Source organism: Gallinula chloropus, assembly GCF_964237585.1.
Source record: "Gallinula chloropus genome assembly, chromosome: 2".
NCBI lineage: Eukaryota > Metazoa > Chordata > Aves > Gruiformes > Rallidae > Gallinula > Gallinula chloropus.
This window is the reverse complement of record NC_140086.1, coordinates 60,068,920-60,092,770: the sequence shown is the minus strand read 5'-3', so window position 1 is coordinate 60,092,770 and position 23,851 is coordinate 60,068,920. Positions and strand designations below refer to the sequence as shown.

The 23,851-nt window shown below is 34.9% G+C and overlaps 1 protein-coding gene across 1 annotated transcript; it reads right to left on the bottom strand.

Annotated features, from left to right (window-relative positions):
* Positions 1–353: 353 nt before the first annotated feature.
* On the bottom strand, positions 354–21,957 carry CCDC102B (coiled-coil domain containing 102B; the record flags this gene model as incomplete). The annotated part of the gene is made up of 4 exons (XM_084260100.1): positions 354–530; positions 15,572–15,680; positions 18,584–18,798; positions 21,352–21,957. 4 exons carry the CDS (start codon positions 21,955–21,957, stop codon positions 354–356), a joined length of 1,107 nt encoding a protein of 368 aa, XP_084116226.1.
* Between the last annotated feature and the right edge of the window lie 1,894 nt (positions 21,958–23,851).

Below are 23,851 nucleotides of genomic sequence, written 5' to 3'. Positions count from 1 at the left end.
CTTTGGATGATAACTCTTACCAATTCACAACATGACAGATTACATAGTTTCAGCCAACAGTAAAATATAATTTTTAATTTTCTCCTTTAAACTGATAAACAATATTCTTAAATCATCATCTAAATCATGAAGAGGCAAATGCACTTTTGCTCCTTGGTCTGGCCAGACTTCTCCTTTCTACCTGCTCCTTTTAAAAATGAAAGGATATTTCTTTTTGTTTCTTTACCCTACAGAAATTCAAAGTCACTGAGATCTAATTGTCGAGGTCTGATATGCAGACAGCCCTTGAACAGCCCTTTATTTGGGGACACATTTTGATATTATGAAATAGTAACTTTTGGGGGGAATGCTCCTCAAGTAATCAAACTAAACAATGCACATACCTTATTTTTAACCAGCAGCTTATGTCCCTGCATTTCTTTTAATTGAAACTTCAGTCTTTTGTTCTCTTCTTCCAAACTTTTGGTTTTTTCTTCAAGTGTCTCTCTCTTTGCCCATTCAGACATATTCTCAAACTGAAGTTTTTCCATCTGGAAAGGGTTCAAATGGGAGGAAGAACAAACAAAAGAGAGAAAAAAAAAGATGAATAAAATTGTTTAAAAAAATCTGGTTTTTACTAGGTGAGGTTAATGACCTCACCTTAGTGTAAGGTAGGCATCTTAGAAGTCAGTCCAGATAAAAGTTTTTCATGTTTCAATAACCATTTGCATTTGAAAAGAAAAAAACAACCCAATAAGACATTAAATTTTTCATTAACTGTACCTTTAAAAAATTATAACATAGGTAATGCTTTAGTACAATAATTGGCAACCAAATCTTCTTCCTCTGCCTGCTACTTATGGAACAGCAGTATTAAAAAAACAATGTTTTAAATAGCATTGCAACTTTTTTTTTTTGTCTGGCAGTGTCAAAGTCCACTTTTTATTCCCCAAAAGATGAAAAATCAGCATATTTTAAGTTATAGTCTGTATATACCTTAGAAGGACTATAATGAATATTCATTCAAGTCAAGGAGTTCTAAAATATGTTCTGTACTAGAAATGGCTGTCCTAAAACCAGAGGATGTATTTTTAAGTTTTTAAGCTACTCTGTTTCTTGTTTCTTGAGGTCACAATTAATAGTCTTAAGGGAAATAGCAACATTTTTAGTGAATGCTGCAATGTTTATTTAGGATAACAGAGTTTTCTGGATTCATTTATCTAATCCACATATAGGAGGAAATAAGCCCTGTTACTAAGTGATATAAAGCAATTCTGTAACAATTGATTTTATTTACTCTTTGGAGACAATTGGAGCTTTTGTCAGGAAAATATGAAATAGTTCTCAGACTTCAAAAGAAAATTGGTTAATTTTTTTTTTAATAACATGAAACAGGTACTTATCAGGTACTAATATATTTATCAGAAGATTATTATTGACAAATAGTTACTATTACCAAGTTATTATTAACAGATACTTATTACAAGATTAAAAGAAATTAGGATGGAACGAAAACAGTGAAAATGCAAGATTTTTGTTCTTTCAACTGAGAGGAAAAAAAGAGATAAATGCAAATACATAAAAGAAAATTATCCCAGCAAAAATCAGGACAGTGGGGTTTTGTGTACTTCAAATGACTGCACAGGGCTAATTTGGGTTTTAAAGCAGGATGAATGAAGACACATTTTCAAGATTAAGCAATTCTATAACAGGGAGGCCATTTCCAACCTATGCCTTAATTTTTTCCTGGTTCTGGCCAGGTCAGAGTCAACCTCCCCAAGCAGTCAGCACAGGCGGTTTTTTTTGTTGTTTGAGTTTTGTTTATTTTACTATACTATACTATACTATACTATACTATACTATACTATACTATACTATACTATACTATACTATACTATACTATACTATACTGCACTATACTACATTACACTATATTTGATTTGATTTTTAGATTTCTACTGGTAGAAATCTGTAAGAACTTGGCAACAACTGCAATAGCTCCTAGGTCTAAAAGGAAATCCATCAGCTTGCCTGTTTCTAAGCCTAGCAGTGCTCTGCACAGGTATGATTTTTGCTGGCAAGCAAAATTATTACTTACCATGTGTGACACTAGGCAGTTTTGCAATGATTGTTTACAGTATATGTGACTGTTTCTAGAATTCTTTTCCTTTTTCATCTAAAAGAAGTAATCAAAGACTACCAGAATCCACAGCATTCCTTCCACAGGAAAGGTAAGACAAATGCTGCCTACCTTTTTATTTGACAAGTACTTCAATATTCAATATAGGAAAAAAAAAATTACTCTGCTTTTTGTCTTACTGTAAGCAGGTCTGCCAAGAACACCATTTAGTCCATCAGAAACTATACTGAGAGTATGATAAATGTTATTGTGCCTGACAATATCTTGAGACTCCAAGCCTTGCAACAGACTGAACTTTTAACGAATGCTTATATTCATACCAATGCATGTATCTGAGCACCAGCATGTTGAGTAATCAAATATTTCTTCCTTCTGATACTACTCAAATGTTTAAGTCTGCTGCAAGCTGATACCATTGCACTATGTTGACATTAAAAAGAAAAGTTTCTGATTTACTGGCATTTATTTTCCCCTTCCCTATTTGCATGCAGAGAAAACTCTTTTGCGTGTATAACTAATTTGCCACAAGTGATTTTAAGCAGGAATATAAATTGTCCATAGATACATAAAAAACTTAAAGGCTGAAACTTTTATGAATCATGAATAATATATGTAGAGAGGCATAAATAATTTCAAGAAAAGGAAATGCTGAGAGTGAGATGGGGAAAATTATCCTTGATCCCACAGATCTTTCTTTCCATGTTGATTCTGGCACTGCTTTTATCAGTTTCTTTTAAGTTCAAGTTGATATGGATCATGTATTACATTTAAGCAAATAAACATTAACATCTTCACTGAAAAGCTAAGAATGTAGTCTATCTTCAATAAACCTTCATGCAGCTTTAACAGTCCGTGTTGCCATGCATATCAGGATATGGCAGTCCTGACACTGCAGATGCTGCATGCTGCACTCACATCCAAAATGTGGCATCTGCATAGATAGTAATGTATCTGGTGGAGCCCCATTCAAACCAATGAATTCACATGAAGAAATGCTGTTACACCTTCAGGAGAAAGAACTCTCTAAAAATACTCTCTTCAGTCCAAAGAAAGGTCTACAACAGTGGCATTTTCCAGTGCCCAAAACTTGGTGGTAACCAAATTGGCTGAAATATCTCCTATCAGAAACCGAAAATACATCTTACATAGGCAATACACCTCAGTGTTTAAATAATTACAACAAATGATTAAGAGGCTTTCTACAAGTATATTTTGTTTTGCAGCTAAACCAAATCAACCTTAACAAAACTAGATTCACTGAAAAGCATCTACAGTGTCAAGACACAGTAGCCCCATAAAACTCTGGCCCTTAATTCTGCAGCCTTACTTATAAGAGTCTGAAAGATAGTATCCTGAAATATATTACTCCTGTTTAACAGTAGGTAGGTAGGTAGAGCCACAAAGATTCAGAGTTCTTATGATTCTGATGGTAACTCTTTAGTCTTTCTCTAATAGCTGGTGACTGGTAGAGCAATAAACTGTATGCAAAACAGCATGGTCTCAACAGAAGGCCTTTTTTAAATGTAATTTTTTTTTTTTCTGAAACAAGTTTTATTTAATGCTGCTGCCAATTAGTGTACATAGAAGATACAGATTAAGAAAATTATAGAAAGTACATGTGTACTAACCCAAAACTAATATGAAAATCAGTTTTTTGAAAGACCAACGAAGAGGAGGTATCAATCATAAATTAAATTAAAAACAAAATGAAAAATGATCACTGAAAAACAAAGGTTCCTATTCAATATTTTTGTTTGCTTTCTCAGATATTGAAAAAAAAATTGGATATAAGACATGTAGTCTCAAAATACTGAAATTAAAATTCACATTCACTCTATGTGGAAAAATCTCATGTCCTTTATTTTAGTGACTGTATCCAGGGTAAAAGGGATGATGACATGTATTCTAATAGCTACATGGCAATAAAGGGTTTTCCAAAGAAGATGACTGAAAATTAAGTTTTCTTACATAAGAAAGTAGTTCTATTGAGATATAAGGCAAATAGCCACGTGTGGGCTGTCTTGAAAACTGAGGGTCTTTCTGCCATGGTCAAAAGAAAACATGTATATAAATGTTTTATTCATTTTTATAGCTAGGCAATATATCAAACATGTCCACTTGTCCTGAACAACTAAGTTACTAATGCATGTGAAAAATGAACCATGCACTTTATTATCTTTCAGAACAGAACTCTGGAATCTGTAGTTCAAGACACAAACCTCATATATTACCAGTCTACACAAACACTTGTCATTTTTCTTGCAGCTTCAAGAGCCTGAGCCTTCAACTGCAGTGGAGGGGCAGGAAGAGCCTTATGCCTATGTGAAGCTGGGAAGAGGAAATTCCTATGATGAAGGCGCCTAGTGAAGTCTCACACTAGGAAGCAGGTTCATGCCACACCTGAAAACATGCTGTTTCCAAACAGGTTCACTGCCCTTGCAGTTGATGGGAAGCCTCTCTGGTGGGTGAGCTTGAGCCACTCAGCATCACTAGAAGGATGTGGTGAATAATAGCAATAGGATACTCACTGCCGCAGGGAGTCAGGACACCCATCTGCTGATGTCATTTGTCAGAGGGAGTTTTGCTTCTTGCTGTTTCCTGCATCTTAGATAAAATTAATGTCCCCACAAGAAAAAAAATGAAAAATCTAAATTTCTAACTTAGAAAAAAAGATAAGAATTCTCTACAGGATGTCGGAATTTGTTTTTTCCTACACTCAAACAATTTGCCACAATGCTTTACTTTTTTTTAAGCAGGTTTAATAATACCTCTCAGTTAAAAATATCCTATCTATTAAGATAATGGGTAAACATGCTGAAATTTTTCTCTTTTCTTCCATAAGATGAATGTGATAGTGAGACCTATTTACTTCGTGAAAAAAATATATATATTACCGATTTGTTCCTTTAAAATGTCTAGTGCTGGTTTTAGAAGAAAATATTCATATTATCTCATTTTATATATACTCAACCCGTACATGCATATATCATTCTTTGCAGACACATCGGATGACCTCATAGCTATATTATCTTACAGGCAGCAATAGATGTATAGAAAGATTTTACTACTTGACAATAAAAGTAGATGACACTTTACCAATGGTAATTACTTATCCTCTCCTTTTAATTCTGAAAACAGAATCCTATAATCACAGAATGGTTGATGTTGGAAGGGAGCTCCAGAAGACTTCTGGTCCAAACTAAATTCTTTTGAACGTACTTTTTGTAGCATCATTTTTGATGAAAGCTCTTCAAATTATTAATTTTATTTATTTATTTGTTTGTTTGTTTATTTTGATTATATGTAGAAAATACTGGTGCCTAGATAAACATGGTAATTATGACCTTACATAAAAAGGGCATATAAAACATGCAAGTGATACTTGAGATCAGATCTATTCTCCAACTGAGCTGCTTAAAGCTGAACTTCATATTTCCAAAGAAGACTAATCTGAATGAACATTATACAGTAATTTAGATCAATCTACTCTATTCTCTAATGTCAGTCAAGAAAGGAATTCACATTTCAGTTAATCTTTTGGAGAATATTGCTGGAAATTTATAAAGGACACTCACTAAACAAAACTCTCAAAACTTGACAAGCCATCGCTCATCTGGAACGTCAGAGCTCCATTGTGCTAACAAGTGTATAGTTACTTTTATTACTATGCATGGAGGATTTTAATTCTTATTCCAGGGAACAAACAAGTTAAAAATCCACATATTAACCAGCAATCAATTGATCTAGGAAATGTATCTGAAATCAATTTCGTAAAAAAACCCCACCACACCTTAGTCTTTATGTTTCAGTACTGAGCGTGGGAAAACAGAAGCTCTTGGCATTCACACAAAATTAGTTTTTTTGTTTGTTTTACAAACAGTAGCATGCTTTTCTTAAAGTTGATTGAATTATGACTGAACACAGTAGGGGTGGCAGTGGTAATAGATTAAGCAAACTGTGTTAAAAACATTGAGTAAACAGCAAAGAGTATTTTAGGCATAGGGATTACAGCAATTATTTCACCTAATTTAATTTTAAATCACAAAGGTCAGCTAATTTGGAGCATTCTTAACCAAAATGATCTGAAGCAAATCATGACCTTTCATCCCTTAATTTGCCTCAGTGACATCTTAGCTTTATGTGGGAAAAAAAGGGAAAGACTTTTCACTAGATTCCCAGTGTGCTTAAAGGTTCAGTAGTAGAAATTTTGGGTTATTTTTTAGAAGAAGGTATAACAGGCCTCTGCCTCACTTAAAAAAATACATGTTTTTATGTTACACTTGAAACCTTTTATTAAACTCTGCTTATTTCCCTTTTTCAGCTAAGTATTGTTGCAATGGTATGCTAAAGTTTAAGAGCTTTTATGATCTGAAGTTAATTTACTTCTGTTACTAGTGTTGTTATCAGAGGGAAGGGTATGGGAGTATGCATGTGCCTTTTTGGACTTTTTTCCTCCCCGAACGTCATACAACAAATTGTTCCCACAGTCTAACCCTTTAGGGAGCTTAGACTGATTGCAAATCACTTCCAGCATCAAGATAAAGAACGGAGTTGTCAATGTATATGCCTATGTGTAGAAATACATATACAGATAGTATTGGAAGCAAAAAAAAACCCCTTCTAATATATGCAAAAGTAAGACTGTCTAAACTGTTAGTCCTAACTCTCAGATCAATGATAATTTATCTATAACATACCACACATAATTTAAAAAATCGGGATCTTTACAGATACACAGCATGCAAATTTAATTATAGTTTACACTAGAACAGCATGCTTCGCTTTGCCTCAAGTAGTGATAGCAATACTATTATTTTATTATTATTATTACTATGATTGTTAATATTATTATTGCTATTATTATTATTATTATTTCATGGATAAGAATAAGGTCTGAATCATCCTAATATGCACCGTAAAAGGAAGATAATAAACCTTACTCAAAAAATACAGTGATTTGTCACAAGAAGATGAATGTAGACATGTAGAAAATAACCTGAAAATAAAAGTAAATAGTGCAGCAGGTAACACCTATCTCTTTGTCTCTTTTATTTTTTTTAACTTTTTTTTTATTTGCCATACAGAAGGTCAACACTTCTCTGTTTCCAACCAATTTCTAAGCTGACCTTTCATCCTGACTCTGTAGTGCTTTATTGACCCAAATGTATAGGTAAATAAGGAACTGTAAGAAAACAGTAAATCAATAGTGGTCAGAACAATTGGAAGCAGTCACAGCAAGTTAAAATTGTCATCTGTCTCAAGAATTCCCCAGACTATATTAGTACGATGTGCTGCAGATTAGAACACCATTCAATCCCATTTACTAGAAATCATTAAATTAATAACATTAAATATATAACAATAATCTAATCGATTAGGAAAATAAAATACTAAGTAAAATTATTTCAGTACATTTTTTGATGAAACTGCTAATGAATCACAGGAAAAATACATCAAAACTGACAGCAATAGTCAAAGCACTCTCCATTTAAGTCAGGAACTGTGCAAGATCAGTCATTTTACAGATGAAGATTGTTGACTTTTCAGTTTAATAGTTAAGTGGTGCTGGGAATAGGATGTTTGCTGTAATTGTATATCTCTAAAAATAAATACATCATAGATTGCTAGAATACTGAATAGTATGAAACCATGGTAGAATTTGTAATCATTACTTTCCTGTAGGCAAACAATCCATACCGACATGCTTAATAAAAATTTTCAAGTCTGATTCTACATATTAATTTTTCAAGAAACCTGAGATTGCATTAAAGTTGCTTGATGAATACCAGATCATTTTACCAATGTTTAAGTGTAGGCAATTTGTATTATACTCCAGATTACAAAAGTTACCATGTTCTCATGCATTGAGCTTTCTCCTTAAAGGACAGCCTACGCTAAAAAGACAGATTAAATCAGTATTTAAGCTTATTTTCTCTTCTGAACTGAAAGTTCAACAGGATTCAAGAAATGCAGGAACTGATTTCATTCAAATAAATTTTAAAGGGTTGTGTTGCTTCGATTTCAGATTAATATTGTATAGAACATTGCCTCCATACAGCTTTCCTTTCAGAGTTTTAACCTGAAATAAGCAGCTTTAGTCACTTGATCTAGGTAAGCAATATAAAGTGTCCTGATTTCAGCTGGAATAGAGTTAATTTTTTCCTAGTAGCTGATACAGTGCTGATATGGTATATTGGATTTAGGATGAGAATAACATTGATAACACCCTAATGTTTTAGTTGTTACCAAGGAGTCAAGGACTTCAGCTTAACAATACTGGCCTGAAAATGAGAAGGCAGCAGATACCCAGGAAGCTGTGAGGGGACACAGCCAAGACAGCTGACCCAAACTGGCCAAAGGGACATTCCACATCACATGATGTCATGATCCATGTATAACTGGGGATGGCCAGGTAGCAGTGTCGCTCAGGAACTAGCTGAGCATCAGATTTGAGTGGTAAGCAATTGTGTTGTGTATCACTTGTTTTATATATTACTTCAACATTACTATTTTTCTCTTTTTCTCTTCTATTGAACTGTCTGTCTCAACCCATGATTTTTATGTTATTTTTTTTTGTTTGGTGTTTTGTTTTTTGGTTGGGGGGGGTTGTTGGTTTGTTTTGGGTTTTTTTTTCTCTTTTTGAGTCCCTCCTCCCTCCCTCTGAGCGGAGGGAGTGAACAGTAGTAATAGTTGTGGTTGTTTTAGCTGCCTGCTGGGTGACACCACAACAATATGATGTTTTCCGTAGCTCATCAATCTGGTGGCAAGTGCCTGTAGAAATAGTTCTACTGGTTGCAGTATGACTTACATGAGGTCTCTTCTTTTTTACTTGAACCATAACTAGAATTACACGTTGTCTTGGTATTTCAAAGTTACAAAGGTCCCTGAAGAATCCTCTCACACAGGTTTTAATCACCTGTTGTGATTAAATCACACAGTCTAAATGAGGAACTTACCCAAAGTTCATTCTCATCAGCAGATTCCTTATCGACTTCAGGATATCAACCATGTTATGGTTCAAAGAAATATGCAGTACTCCACTGACGTAGACAAGGAAACTTTTTTGACTGTATCCAAACATAACATTCATTAATTTTTCCTAAGACCGAATCCTTTGATTGAAAGTGAAAATGTAATGCTTCGGTGCAGAGGCACTTACTTAAGTGCCAGACAAGTTCTCTTTAAGCATCAAGACCAAAGAGGAAAACATCTATTGCACATTAAACAGAAAAAAAAAGAAAGCAGAAAAAAAAAATAAAAGAATGATGGCTGGTTCTCCTTTTTTCCTACCTCCCATGAAGGTACTGCTACTTTGTTCCAGAAGCAATACATCTCTTGTACATGTATAGTCAAATCAAAAAGAAAACTCCATTTCGGCAACCACAATGAAACAGAAAAGGGGACTTTTTGTTCCACACACAGAAATTAGGAAGCAAAATTACCTACCCATCCTGAAAGTTACAGGACTAGGGTCAATGGCTGTAAGCTGGAGCATAGGAAGTTCCGCACCAACATGCGGAAGAACTTTTTCACAGTAAGGGTGACGGAGCAGTGGAATAGGCTGCCCAGGGAGGTGGTGGAGTCTCCTTCTCTGGAGATATTCAAGTCTCGTCTGGATGCCTACCTGTGTAATGTGAGATAGGGAGTCTGCTTTGGCAGGGGGGTTGGACCCGATGATCTCTTGAGGTCCCTTCCAACCCCTAAGATTCTGTGATTCTGTGATTCTGTATCCTAGATGGCAGACATGTAGCTACATTAATTCTAACACTACAGGTTTAGACATCTTCTTTATTTCATAGAGCATGACCAGATCTCCAGTTCCTCATGTGTTTTCCCTCCAAAAGCACACAAAAAAAATTAGTTAATCCATCTACCATAAAGTAAACCTGAAACTCTAGATGAGTACACAGCACTGGTTTACACAGGTCTTCATGGCTAGCAGAGATTTAGGAATCACTGCCTATGCTGAGTCACAGCAGTCCCACTGAGTCCACAGCAGAAACTGTACAAAGTTGTTAGATAATGGATAAATAAAGTACCACTTATGCATTTCTTCTTAACATCATGACAAGAGCTTGCAAGGTGACACGGTTAGCTTCTAGGAGATAGGAATTTGAGATTTGTCATGCCTAATAAGGAACATTTTATTATCAACACTGAGGCAGAGAATACTCTAAAGAAGCTATTTTTCCAATCAAACCTCCTCTCAAATTAGATTTTTATTTTTTTAAGAAACATTTATCATTGCTTGGGGTTTTTTAGAGTAACTGGTTATTTTAGCCCAAGTTGATTTTATGTGAATGAACAAAAAGTAAGCCTACCAGAAGAAATATTTACCTAAACAAGAAACTTAGTGAATACTAAAACATAATCTCGAAAAGCAAATTCAGGATATTTAAACATATTTAATAAAGCCATTTTGGGTTTGTTTTTTTTTTTAGACTATATACTGCGAAAATTCATTTCTGATACAGAACTATATGGTGAACTGAACATACTATTACATTATTAGGAACAAACTTTGTCATCATTTTCTACTTCTCAGTATAAGCTATGAAAAACTGGTTTTGTTAAAAATGCAATGTTAACCTCTAGAGCAAAGAAAGCTTCATGTAGATAAACACATAAATACATATACATATGCACAAGTGTGTGTGTGGGATGTGTGTGTGTGTACATATTCCTCCCCTATCTTCAAAACATTTCTTTACCAGGTTATACTTTCTGCTCTTGGCAGATCCACAGGCCAACAAATGTCTACAAGTGATGCGGCTTTGGCATGGTATTCCTTTCACAGAAAATTCATATGCACAGATATATTTCAGTATGCACACAGATGTTTTTTTCTGAATATATTTCCTCACAGAAATAAGTAAGGGTTTTATCTCTGAGTTGTAACAGAATGGCCCTATATTAAATAATCCTGATCTTGGTCTGTATTTTCATTGCCAAGTGTGTAATGAAGACACAGGAAATATTTTAAAGTAAAATTCAACACAGTTTAATTTTTTTGTTAGAAGATGGTATTGAGGGGAAGAGAGGAGTCAATGAAACAGTGAATTTCCAGAATTTACAAATCACGTTTGTTGGAAAACAGGAAATCAAAGACACCCTCACAAATTATACTTTATGTTGGACAGAAAAAACATTCACATTCACGTTAAGTACAAAATTTCTAGAGATGACACTAAATATGAACTGGTACCTGATTTATGAAGACAGTGGAAAAAATAGTTAAGACACTAAGAGTTCTTGCTTAAGCAATGCTCCAGAATTCTTTCCTTATTCACAAACTACCTAGTAATTTGGTCAGGAAAAATAAATGTGTATATCTAAATGTAATTTTTAAGGTACTTTTTTGAAACCACAAGTCAGATGTGTGCTAACATCATCATCCTATTTCACTTAGTCTGAAAACCCCGACAGCCTCTCAAAAAATGAAGGATAGAGGCCAGGAAGGAACACTCCAAACTGTAGATCTAGTCTAAAAATAATAAGATTTTGCCAGAGGAAAATTAACTGCACTAAGTTTCCACTGCACAAAGCCATTTGAGTTCTCAAATAATTCAGATACTGTTTTCATAAAATTGCCTAAAGATATTTTAAAACTCAGTCTTGAGGACTCTGCTATCAAACTTTTGCTCACTCAGAGTACTGGATATTTTGTAGTATTTAATTTTTGGTCAACATTTTATTCTTGTGGTAGCTATGCATAGTATGCAATATTTCTATCCATCTTAGGTGAGAATTAAACAGTACAATTCAGAGTAGCCAATATAGATATTAAATCTGTTTTAAATCTGATAATAATTATGTTTTCTGAAGGATACAGGGGAGAATCAGAAAGCATTTTTTGAGTGAAGAAAAGTGTGTATGTGGTCCTACTACATGTATCTAAATTTCCCTCAAGATTATCAGATTGTCACTATTTCTAATTCTTGCATAAACAAAGTGAATAAAAATTGTAGGAAGCAGCTCTGCAGTATCTTCGCTATATATGGTAATTTTAGAATAAAGGTTCCTGGCAAAGGTGGAAACAAAGCAGAATTTTTAAGAAGAACTAGATGTTAACTACCTGAGACTCCAAAAATGCTGTACCTTTTAAAATAGTATTTAATCATATATGTTGTGAGTAAAAGGCTTGAATTATCCAGAAACCTCATTCACCTCAGTGGAGTTTCCTCCACCTGGAAAGCAATAGGTAGGGAACTGTTAGCATTGTCAAAAAGTAATGCACCTAAGGGACAACATGTAGATTGCCATCATATACAGTGGAGAACATCTCTATACTGAGAGGGAACAGAAAACATTTGTTTTAAAAATGTGTGCAGACTTTTATTTGGCTCAAGTGTAAAAACAACAATGCTGCTGACTAACTTTCAACTCTGTGCAAAAAGGAGGAACAGAAATGTCTCTACCTGAGATAAAAAATGCTATTTCACCCCATGTTCCTTTTAATCTAAGGATACTTCTTTTTATATTGATGTTTCAACAGTACCAGTTAATGTAATTTTTGGCTTATCTTCCACAAACTGGGATGTAAATTTCTCTCATTGATTACCAACACACCAGACAATGTAGCATTAGGACACATTCTGTACTTCAGCTAGCAGAAAATTAAGAAAAAACCAAACACAGAAATCACTGCCTGTGGTGGCATTTCTAAGTCTACAGTGCACACCAGTGGAATATAGCAGTATGTGCGGTTTTTTCACTATTTTCAGTGTAAGGTAAAATTGCTTTGCAACTACTCCATCTTATTTAATTTTTTTAACCACCAGAAAAGCATGTCCTTCAAAAATCATAGACAGACAGGAAACATTGAGGAAGACTTGCAAAGAGTGTAAAAAAGAATATTTTGTTGTGCATGTTATAAGATTAAATGAGCAAAAGCCTAAAACTTAAACAGTCTTGCTAACCATAAATCTGTATTTACAAATATCAGAGGAATACACCTAGGATTTGTTCTGGTTTATGTAGAGTCCAGATGTATCAGTGTATCAGACTCAGATACACTTTTTGTGTCTCTCAAGCTGTAAGGTTATTTAACTGATCTTGAAAAATGAAGCTGTGTCTGACAAAATTTACAGATGACTCTGGACAGTCAACTAGCAGCATCACTGATGTCAATGTGTATTTCACTTTCAAATTTTTCACTGCCAAAACCCTTGTATGGTATTCCAACATTGAGTTATCAACAGTAGTATATAGTAAGTGACATTCACACACAGGTGGCCAACACACAAGATTTTCGGGTTTTTTTAAATAAAGGAAGAATTTTCACTTACCAAAACCCCCACAAATGTAAGTAATTTCATTCACATTAGTCAGACTGAAGACCAATGTTTTTCTGCAATTTAAAAACTAGATACAAATCTCAGGAGACAAACAGAATGCTCAAAATAACACCTCCTGTTAGCAATTAAAGCAATTCAGTATGTTCCCAAGAAAAAAGCAGCAACACATATATACCTGTATATTCACAAACATATTTAAAAACTGAAATCTAACAATTTACAAACAATTCTCATCAAGTTTTTACCTTTTGTTGTTTCATTTCTGCTGACAGTGCCATAAAACATAAAGATTATATTTCTTAAGGAAAACAATTAACAAAATCTAGACTTTCTCTGTTGTGCAGAAGCAGGATGAACTAAAATACTATTTAATGAGCAAGCAGAAAATAAAGAATGAAAATATGAAGGAATTGAAATATGACAAATAGATATTAATTTGTTGCTGTGGATGTTAATCTAAGAAGGAAATTCCCTTTACATATGCACAACCTTGTAACTAGAAGTCAGAATTTAATAGACTGCTTGCAATCTATTTTGAAATGTGAAAAGAAAGTTAATGGATTCCTGGATTATTCAAAATCTGAAATATTAAAATTATAGGAAATTTTAAAATCTATATGTATATTTAGTTACATAGATACACATTTTGAGTTTTGCTTTATCTAAGAGAACCTCAACCTATTGTTCTGAAAGCTGTTAAGAAGTTGTAACATAAATATTTCTCAGTATTCTACTAATGAAATTGGATTTAAATGAACAGTTCTTTCCTAACACCATTTCTACATAATGAAGCAATGTTCTTAAATTACTCCTTTGTAGGTGGATGTCCTTAATAAAATAAATTTCTTTCTGACATCAGAACTCCATCAAAAGAGTTCCCTGCTAAGCTAAAACAATCTCCTGATGCATCTACCTGTTCCTTTGACTTCTAGGACAGACCTTCGTTCAACTTGGAAGATCCAGTACTTCAAGACCTGCCAACTTTGGCAAATTCCTTTGTTTAACAGTCAGAACTGCCTCCTGTGGGATTCTACCATACCCTGATTAAGCCAACATCCTTCTTTCCTTAGATTCAGGGTCTGTACTCTTCTCAGTGGCTTTCTCACTTCCTTCAGGTCAAACACCGCTATTTCAAAGCAACTTCACAACAAGGATGTTACTCATCATCACATCTGCAACTAGTTTTCTTCATGTTAATCAACAACAGATCCAGCTATGTATCACCACTGGTTAGTTGATTTACAGCAAAAAATTATTCCTGAGACTTCGGAAATCTCTTTGATTGCAACAGCCATGTTGTCATTATAGCAGCTGTGCGGTCACTACCCGCATGAGAACCAGGGTCTACACCTCAGAGACTTGAGTTCTTTAAAGAATTAATTTGCTTCCTCTTCAGGTGGTCTGTAACAAACTCCCACCACAATTTCACCCTCATTCGCCTCTCCTCTGACCCTGAGCCACAAGTTCTTTGTCAGACTACCACCTATGCCTTAGGAGAGCTCAAAAAATCTAAGTGTCTAATACGTCTGAGGGCAACATCCACACTTCACAGTACTCCAATTGCATGAACTGAGCACAATATCTGCACCTGGATGAGCACCCAGCTCCCCTTTACCCAGAGTTATCTCTCTTGGCCACGGCTTAGATCTCAGTGTGCTTCAATTGTCACCAAGGATGCAGCCTCCCACATTGCCAGGCTGCCACTCCCACCATGCCCACTTGGTAGCCTGGACACAGCATCCTCACAGTGACAGAATGCCCCCCCACACCTCCTTGTTCTTCATGGGCCCTTTCTGCCCAAACACAAGCCCTGCTGGGTCCCAGCCATGCATGGCTTGCTCTATGTCAGGCACCACCACCCTCACCAAACATCAGGACAGGGCACGAGCAGCTGCCTCTCCTGTTGAGCCACCTTTGTGCCACTCTCACAGCTCCCCAGCACCGGTGCAGCCATGGCAGCTGCACGTGGAGGCTACACTAGGGTTGGGATTGTGCATCCAGCCTCAGAAGGTCCCTCCCCACAGACTATGGGGTTAAAAATGGTTGATTTTCCATGTTCATAAACACTAGGATGATTTTACTATATTTTTATAGGAAATGATAAGTTCCTATTTTGTTTCTCACTCCACATGATGATAATGTACTGCTAACATACCTGTTCCAGACTTCCCTGCTGGGTTTCTCTTAGTTCTTCATATTTCCATTTCCAAAGGAATAATTCATTTTCTATCTTTTCCATTTCTTTTTCCAGAAACCTGTTCATTCTGAAAAAAGTATTTCAAAAATTATGTCTTTTAGAAGCTGAAAACAAATTACTTCTGATTTCCTTTACATAGCTTGAGTTATGTTCTACTGCTTTTGTCAATTGTATATTTAAAAATTGTTTGATCATCGTATGATTCCTCCAAGACATCTACCAAAAAAAAATAGGTAAGGAGAACAAAGAAAAGCATTGGCGTAACATTAAAATTTTGAATTAAATAGTTTTGGGATAAACTGAAGAAAATTTGAAAATGGACTTTAGTCATTCAGGTCATCTAATATGTGGAAAGATATTGAAAATCCTCAGGGAAAAGGTACCATATCACTTTTATTGTGGCCAGAAGACTATTTTAAACACACACATACATGGGAATATACATAGTATGTAGACAGTACTGAAACCAAAGATGATTTACTTTAGAAGTTACAACAAAAAAAATACAGGAATTAAGCCAAAGGGTATTGATGACGTTTGTCTAGGGCATGTCTACACAGCATACTGCAGGCTTGCTCAGACATACCAAGAGTTACCACTGACTAGTCCTTCCTGGAAGGAATGTTAGCTACATTAAGGAAGCAGTCTAATTGAGTGATGTATCTTCTTGTTTTCCCGTCTTTTACAACTAAACCTAATGCTCCTGAACCAAGGATCTCTGCACAGTTATAGTACATAGCACAGCTTATCTTGGTAATCACCTGTGGCTCTCGTAACATTATAGAAATAAACACTGTCACTCAAAAAGCAAAAAAAAAAGGGGGGGAAGTGCAAGATAACTTCTGTCATATGTAAAGAATCTAAGATACTCATTTCAACTGATTTTTTTTCTCCTAAAGTAATGGGATATCTTGGTGGAATGATATCATGACTTGGATTGTGGAACTAAAAAATATTAAAAGGGATGTTTCATACAGTAGAAAGTGAAAGGATAAAGGTTTACAGTATAATACTTTGACTAATAGTCTATTGACCATACTGCATGCACAGAAAGTCTTAGAAATGGTCTAATCTGAAAAGACAGGGATGTCCGTTAGGCAATTGTTATTTAGAAAATACTGGTTTTATTTTGAGTTACAGTACCTGTTAAGTGAGGTCAGATCCCTCTGATGCTACTAAATGAAACAGATCATCCTGACTACACAGTTTATTATATAAATAAAATAAAATGGAAGAAAGATTATAGCAGAGATCAGTGAAGCAGCTTATGACTTCTGAAAGACCAAGATCAGAGCATTTTTAATGGATCTTTTAACCACTTATTTTAACTTATTGTTATCTAATTAAATCACATAATTATACAGAATGCCTGATGTTGGAAGGGACCTCTGGAGGTCATCTGGTCGAACTCCCCTGCTTAAGCAGGGTTACCTAGAGGTGGCTGCTTGCTGAGGACCATGTTAAGATTGCTTTTGAATGTCTCCAAGGGCACAGACTCAGTAACCTCTGGGCAGCCTAAGCCAGTGTTTGGTCATCCTTACAGGAAAGAAATATTTTTTGATGCTCAGATGAAGCCCCCAGTGTTCGATGCCTAAGTCTGCCCACCCAGCCCGAGGCTCTTCAATATTGTCAGCTACCAGTGTAGTTGGTGGGCTTTTCGTTTTAGAACAAAGAAATACTTTAACTTAAAAGCGGAACAAATTAAGAACTTGAAACTAAAAGACATTTAGATGAGAATAGAAGTACTAAAGATGTTATTTTAGGCAAATGATTCTTTAAAGTGCTGAACAACTCATAAGGTCTCTAATTCATGTCAAAGGCACCTCAAATGTGTATTTCATATAAACCATAGTGCCTAGTAGAGGATTTTGGGGTGTGATTTTACATTTTAAGCCCAACCCTAAATTTTCCTGAAAGTGAAAACATAAACTTTGAGCTCTGTTTTGGGGGGGTTCTTTTAGAGCTCCTTTCTTTTTATATTTTGCAGTGCCTGATCCATGGCTTAAAGGTATATTAGCATTACTGAAGACAGCTCTGAACAGAATGTATTAAGTGTCAGGCCTCTCAGAGTGAAGCAGCAAAACATCTCATGGAGAGATTAGTCAGGTAACTAGTGGCAAGTCACTGGATCTGCATGAGACAACTTGACTCTGGAAAGAATTCTGCCACAATTCTGGAGTTCTGTGTGTAAACCAGAAAACTGCTGAGCAGTCACTTGCTGAAAGAATGAAACTGTACTGACTGCCAAGGTAACCTTTGGCCTCCGGGCTGAAGCTGTCTGTAATCCAAGCTTGCTTAGATGCAGCACAGCTGTGTGTCCTTGGCTCACGCTTACTGAGAAAATCGCTAAAATGTGAGGAAGATGTGAGAAAGTACTTAAGGTACAGCCATGCAAGATTAGAAAAGTAAAAATGTAAACATGAGTGAGATTATTGAGACACTCATTGTTAGCAGCTCCAGGAGAAAAAATACTGACATGAACCCTAAGAAGAAAAACTGGGACTCTATAGACAAAGACTCAGCAAAATAAGCCCATTCCAGTAAGGAGTGCAGAACAACTCTTTCTGAGCTGGCAGATGATAGCCTCATGAAGACTCATAGGGCGTCTCAAGAGACTGATAACCATGTTAACGCTTATCTTAGTAATATTATACCTAGCAAAATGTACACTCTTAACAGTTCTGTATGGAACACTTCTTATTTAAATGACAGACAAGCCAAGAAAAACAAACAAAAAAAAGCTATTGTGAAATGTTTCCAAACATGGAAAGATTGATTTTCCATACCATTATGAAAAAATCCTTGTGCTCTAAAATCCTACCAAAGCTTTGTAAATTGTACTTAATAAAGATTATGAATTAGTATATGTGAGCTATAAATGTAAATATCACCATATCTATTTTAGAAAGTGTCTTAAAAAACTTAATTTTTAATAGAAGTTTCCTAAGGTAGAATATATTTTGCACTTACTGTCTTTCCTTCTGTAAGATTTTCTGCATCTCTGCCAACTGCAAATGCAAGATGGAAATATGTATTAAATCATTTTCTGTTGTCTTAGCTGTATTGTCCAAACTTATTTTAGCTTGTTCCAAACAGATGCTGGGAACTACATCAGCAAAGGAATCAGTTGGCTTTGGAGTGATTTCTTTATTGTGATTGCCTTGGTCTTTGATTACCTCTACATCCTGAAAAAACAGAAAAAGACAACATCTGATAAAAACATAAATTAATGGAAAAGTCTAATATAGCTACTGTGGGACCTACTAAGGCAATCCTGAAAATTTAAGTCATGTAGAAGAAAAAAGGGAATAAGTAATATATAATTGCACTATATATGGATATAATGTGCAAAAAAACCCCATTATAGTTGGATCACTGTCATTTTGTGACATATCTCACACCTTCTGTTATGACAAGCTTCATACTAAAAAAACTTCAAATCTATCTTTACTATAGAAATAGATTCCAATAATCATTAGTTGCAGTGAAGACAGAATCCTGGTACTAACAAAGCTAGGAATGCAATATACACACATACATATAAATAATATATTGACAAACTCTATGCTAAGAACTCAAACTTCTAATGTGCTCTGGGAAAAAAGACCTTTGAGTCCTGGTGGACATCAGGTTAACCATGAGCCAGCAGTGTGCCCTCATGGTCAAGAAAGCAAATGACCTCCCAGGGTATATCAAGAAAAACGTGGCCAGCAGGTTAAGGGAGGTTCTCGTCCCGCTCTGCTCTGCACCGGTGAGGCCTTATCTAGAATATTGTGTGCAGTTTGGGGCTTCCCAGTGCAAGAAGGACAGGTAGCTACTGGAGAGGGTACAAAAAAGGGCTACAAAGAGGATCAGGGGACTAGAACATCTCTCTTACAAAGAGAGGCTGAGGGACTTGGGACTCAGGACTCTTGAGCGTAGAGAAGAGAAGACTGAGAAGGGGATATTCTCAATGTTTATAAATACTTGAGGGATGGTTTCAGGATGATGGGTCAGTTGTGACCAGTGACGGGCAACAGGCATAATATAGGAATATAGGAAGTTCCATCTAAACATGAGAACTTTACTGTGAGGATGGCAGAGCACTGGAATAGGTTGCCCAGAGAGGCTGTAGAGTCTTTGTCTTTGGAGATATTCAAAACCTGCCTGGATGGTGTCCTGTGCAGACTGCTCTGGCATGGTGGTTGAACTAGATGGTCTCCAGACGTCCCTTCCAAGCCCTGTGATTCTGTGATTCTGTAAGCCATGTTGAAGCAGGTTATGGGCTTATACAAGTTTTGTATAGGGAATAAAGTTACATGTGTAATATACCAATTTAGATGCCATTCAGAAACAAAAAGCACTAAATATCTAATTTGAAGATACAGGTTTTGCAAACAAAATGTAATTAAAACTAATAACAATTATAAAATAATTGAAAAATGAAAATAAATCTTTATTAGGAATATTGAACAACTCTCAAAAACAGTAGTTTTCTTTAGAAATGTATGTAAATTTTATCACCTCTAATGAGTTGTGTTTAAAAGTTAATCTCATTTTAACAGACAACTGACAGAACTGTTTCATACAACTCTGTTCTTTTGAGTTTTTAGAATGTCTGAAACTTAGATCTGAAAAAACTAAAAGCTTCTGAAAAGACAAGACTGTTTTCCATTCATAAATAAAGTTTCGGTTCTCAAGTAGTGATTTATACTAAGGAGAGAGAGAATCAGTTAAAATCTATATTGTGTCATTTCCTTCCTGTGGTCCATTTGTCTGCTCAAAAATATGAAAGACATGCATTTTTTTTTGCCAAATTCATTCTCACTGTTATCACTACAGTGTGCTGGGGTTTTTTTTTTTGAGAATTCACAGGAATAAAATGTAATTAATGTGCATTGCAAACTGAGCAATAATTCTGAAAGCAATACATTCAAGTCTAAAATCCTGATAATTTTCATTAAACTGAATTAAAAACTTTCCTATATCTACAATGACTGCTATTTATCAGACAAATAACATATATATGTATAGTTTTTGCACAGTGCTGTCTATGGAGACTATATAATGCATGACAAGGCACAGAATTAAAACTGGTAAAACATGAGCAAATAGTTCCATTTTGATGAATATAATTCGTTCTTCTATATAGAACTGGGAGCTGTATTAAACCATCCCCATATTTGATTGTTTAATTCTGCTTAACAAGTCAATTGCCCTCTCTGTCAAATAGAAAAAATAAACCAAACACCTTTCCACATCGCAAAAGAGTTAATCTCAACTTTGCCTCATTTCAAAAGCTGTGTTAAGGAAGAATTATTTTATTTTAGAAGTCAGGAACCTGCATTGCTTTTTTGGAGGTAGGAAAAATAAAAGTACACAAAACATGAAGAATTCAAACAACAGGCAATCTGTTACCTTGAAACGTAAGAGAGAGTCAGAACAATACATTATTGATACAACAGTCTGGGTCTGTTACTTAGAAGTTCAGTCACAGTTGAGTATTAATTATTTTCATATTTCTCTATTTTAGGAATATTAGGTTAAAAAAGTGGGTTTACCATTGAATGCATCAGTCAATATTTTGGTAAAAATCCTCAAAAAAATCTCATTTCTAATTTCTCATATCTATAACCTCCCACATTTTCATGAATTAAAAAAACCCAAACCACCAAAACCCCCCAATAAAACAACAACAAAACCCAAAACAAGCGAACAAACAAGCAAACCCAAAACACCCCCACACACATATTCTTTACCTTCTTTGTGTCTTCTGCCCCAGGAATCTCGGTGGTTTTGCTCAGTTCTTTCACAGGTTCTTGTTCCAGAAATGTTAATTGGTTTAGGTCTTTTTTAATATAAGATAATTCTAAGCAACTGAATTCTGTTTTCCAAGCAGTTGCATTTTCTAAAATTTCCTTCTCACTTACTAAATCTTGATTTATTTTTTTAACTATACTCAGTTCTTTTACAACACTGTCTAATTTGATTCTCAATTGTCTTGCATCCTCTCGGGCTTTATTTCTTTCTGCTCTAACTTTGCTCCATTTCTCCCTCCAGTTAGCAGTACAATCTGACCACCAGCGCATGGTCTTCTCCATTTGGGCAGCTCTGGCTTTGACTTCTTCCAGTTCCCGAATTCTTACTGCTTCAAAAATTTCCCAATCACTGTTGTAATTTGTATGCACATGTGGGTGATGTGATGAATATGGGTAGAAACTTTGAGATGTCATGTTTGAATTACACAGATGGCCACCAGATTGGCAACCTTCTGCTAATTTATAAGGTTGTCTTCTTTGGGTCCCCAAAACCTGTGTCTCTTCCACTAGTTTCTGAGTGGAAACTAAATTCATGTTTTGATTCATGTTTTAATTTCACTCCTAAAAAAGACAAAAACAATAATTTAGATCCTTACATTAAATCACATGAACAACCTGAAAGAGTAGTTTACTGCTATAATAATTAGAAAATAATACTGTTGATGTTTTCAAAATTGCCTCATCAACAAGAAATAACCATTAAAATATATTTTTCATCATAATTTTTGAGTACAGCATAAACAGAAATACCTCTTGACTAGCAATTGCTAGTAAAGTGTTGTTAAATAATCATCGAGCTATCAAAAATTCTGAGTCCAAAGAAACCAAGCAGAAGTTATTTTCCTTCAAGACAAGATTAAATTGAATCAATAAATATTTTATAAGAGGAAAGTATTTGCTAGAATTACAATCATAGATTCACTTGCCTTCTTTCCCAAACTGGAACTTCGTGCCAGACAAAATTTACCCTATGATTTGTCTACCTAACCAAAATAAAAAATATAAATAAATATATAAATAAATCATGACCTTTGGATTTTGTTTTTTTGTTTCACAATAGAGGGCTTTGTTTTGCTGCCTGTATTCCAGGGGCTATCCAGGAATTGTATTCGTACATTAGTCTTGAAATGGGAGCACTATCCCACTGTACAGTATAGCCTCATCATAATATGACTGCTAGTAAATCTTGCATTTCTTTTCATTATATATCTTTGATTATTTATTCAACCCAGATGAAAATCTATGACACAGAAATTGCTTTCCCACCCTAGTGCTGAGAAAATGTGTATGTGGAAAGTTTGTAGAGACTAGTCACTTAACCTTTTAGTTTTTTCTTCTTCAGCATCTTAAAAAACCCAAACAAAATCAACATAAAATTCTTGCTGTACAAGTAGAAGACTAATTTTTTTTTAAAGCAAAAAAAATCAATTGCTCCTGTAGTCCAACATCCATCTGTAATAAATCATGTTTATACGTTGCAGCAAATAGTGTTAACACTAAATGAAATGTAGAAGGCCTATGTAGTACAAAAAACCCACTGAAGAATACATAGTCTTGACATTATAATTCAGTCATGTGAAACTTTTCATGACATTTATTTAGCATTTGTTAATACCTTCTGGATAACTTGTAGTTATATGAGAAAAGAGAAGGATAAGTTAAAGGACTCCCAATTTCCTTCTTTATCGCTGTCTGGTGTAGCACCATCTACTCCCACAACAACGCTACATAGACGTAGAACAGCTGCTGCCAAGGTTGGGCCTTTGTCTTGTTACCTGTCCTACTCCTAGAAATTGTTGGGAGAAAAAAAATATTAATCCTGCTGCTCTATCCCAAATCAGGTGCATCTCTACATAATTTTTTTAATTACATAAAGATGAACATGCTGTAAAAAGACTTCCCCACAGAATGGATGCAGAATTTACAGCTAAGACCTATTTATGAACTCATTTATAAAGCCAAAATGACTCAAATATATAAATAAAGCAGGGAGCAGACTAGAAAATAAGACTACATTCATTATCTCTATCTGAATTGATTTGTCAACTTTTGGAACACAGCATAAGCACACTAAAAGCTTCTTTGTTCACCATTTCTTAGATATAAGCAAAATTGATGCTAATGTAAAGTTCAGACAAACATGTTTCAACAAAGTACTGTAGATGTCACCTAATAACTTACATTGTGCTTCCCAAGGTTTTGATTTCTACACAAACTTCTAAATTACAGTCAGGTGAAAAAAGGACATTTCTTAACTGGAAAACAGTCAAAGGAGGTTCTTAGTATTTAATAATTATTTGCTCTTTACCCTTGAAGTAAGGTCTTCAGTAAAAAGGATTTTTTTAAATGTGTATAATTGCTTAATTTGAAAAGGAAATTTCCTATTAGTAAAATGAGAATAATTTACTGTTTTAAACAATTATTGAAAATACTCATCAAA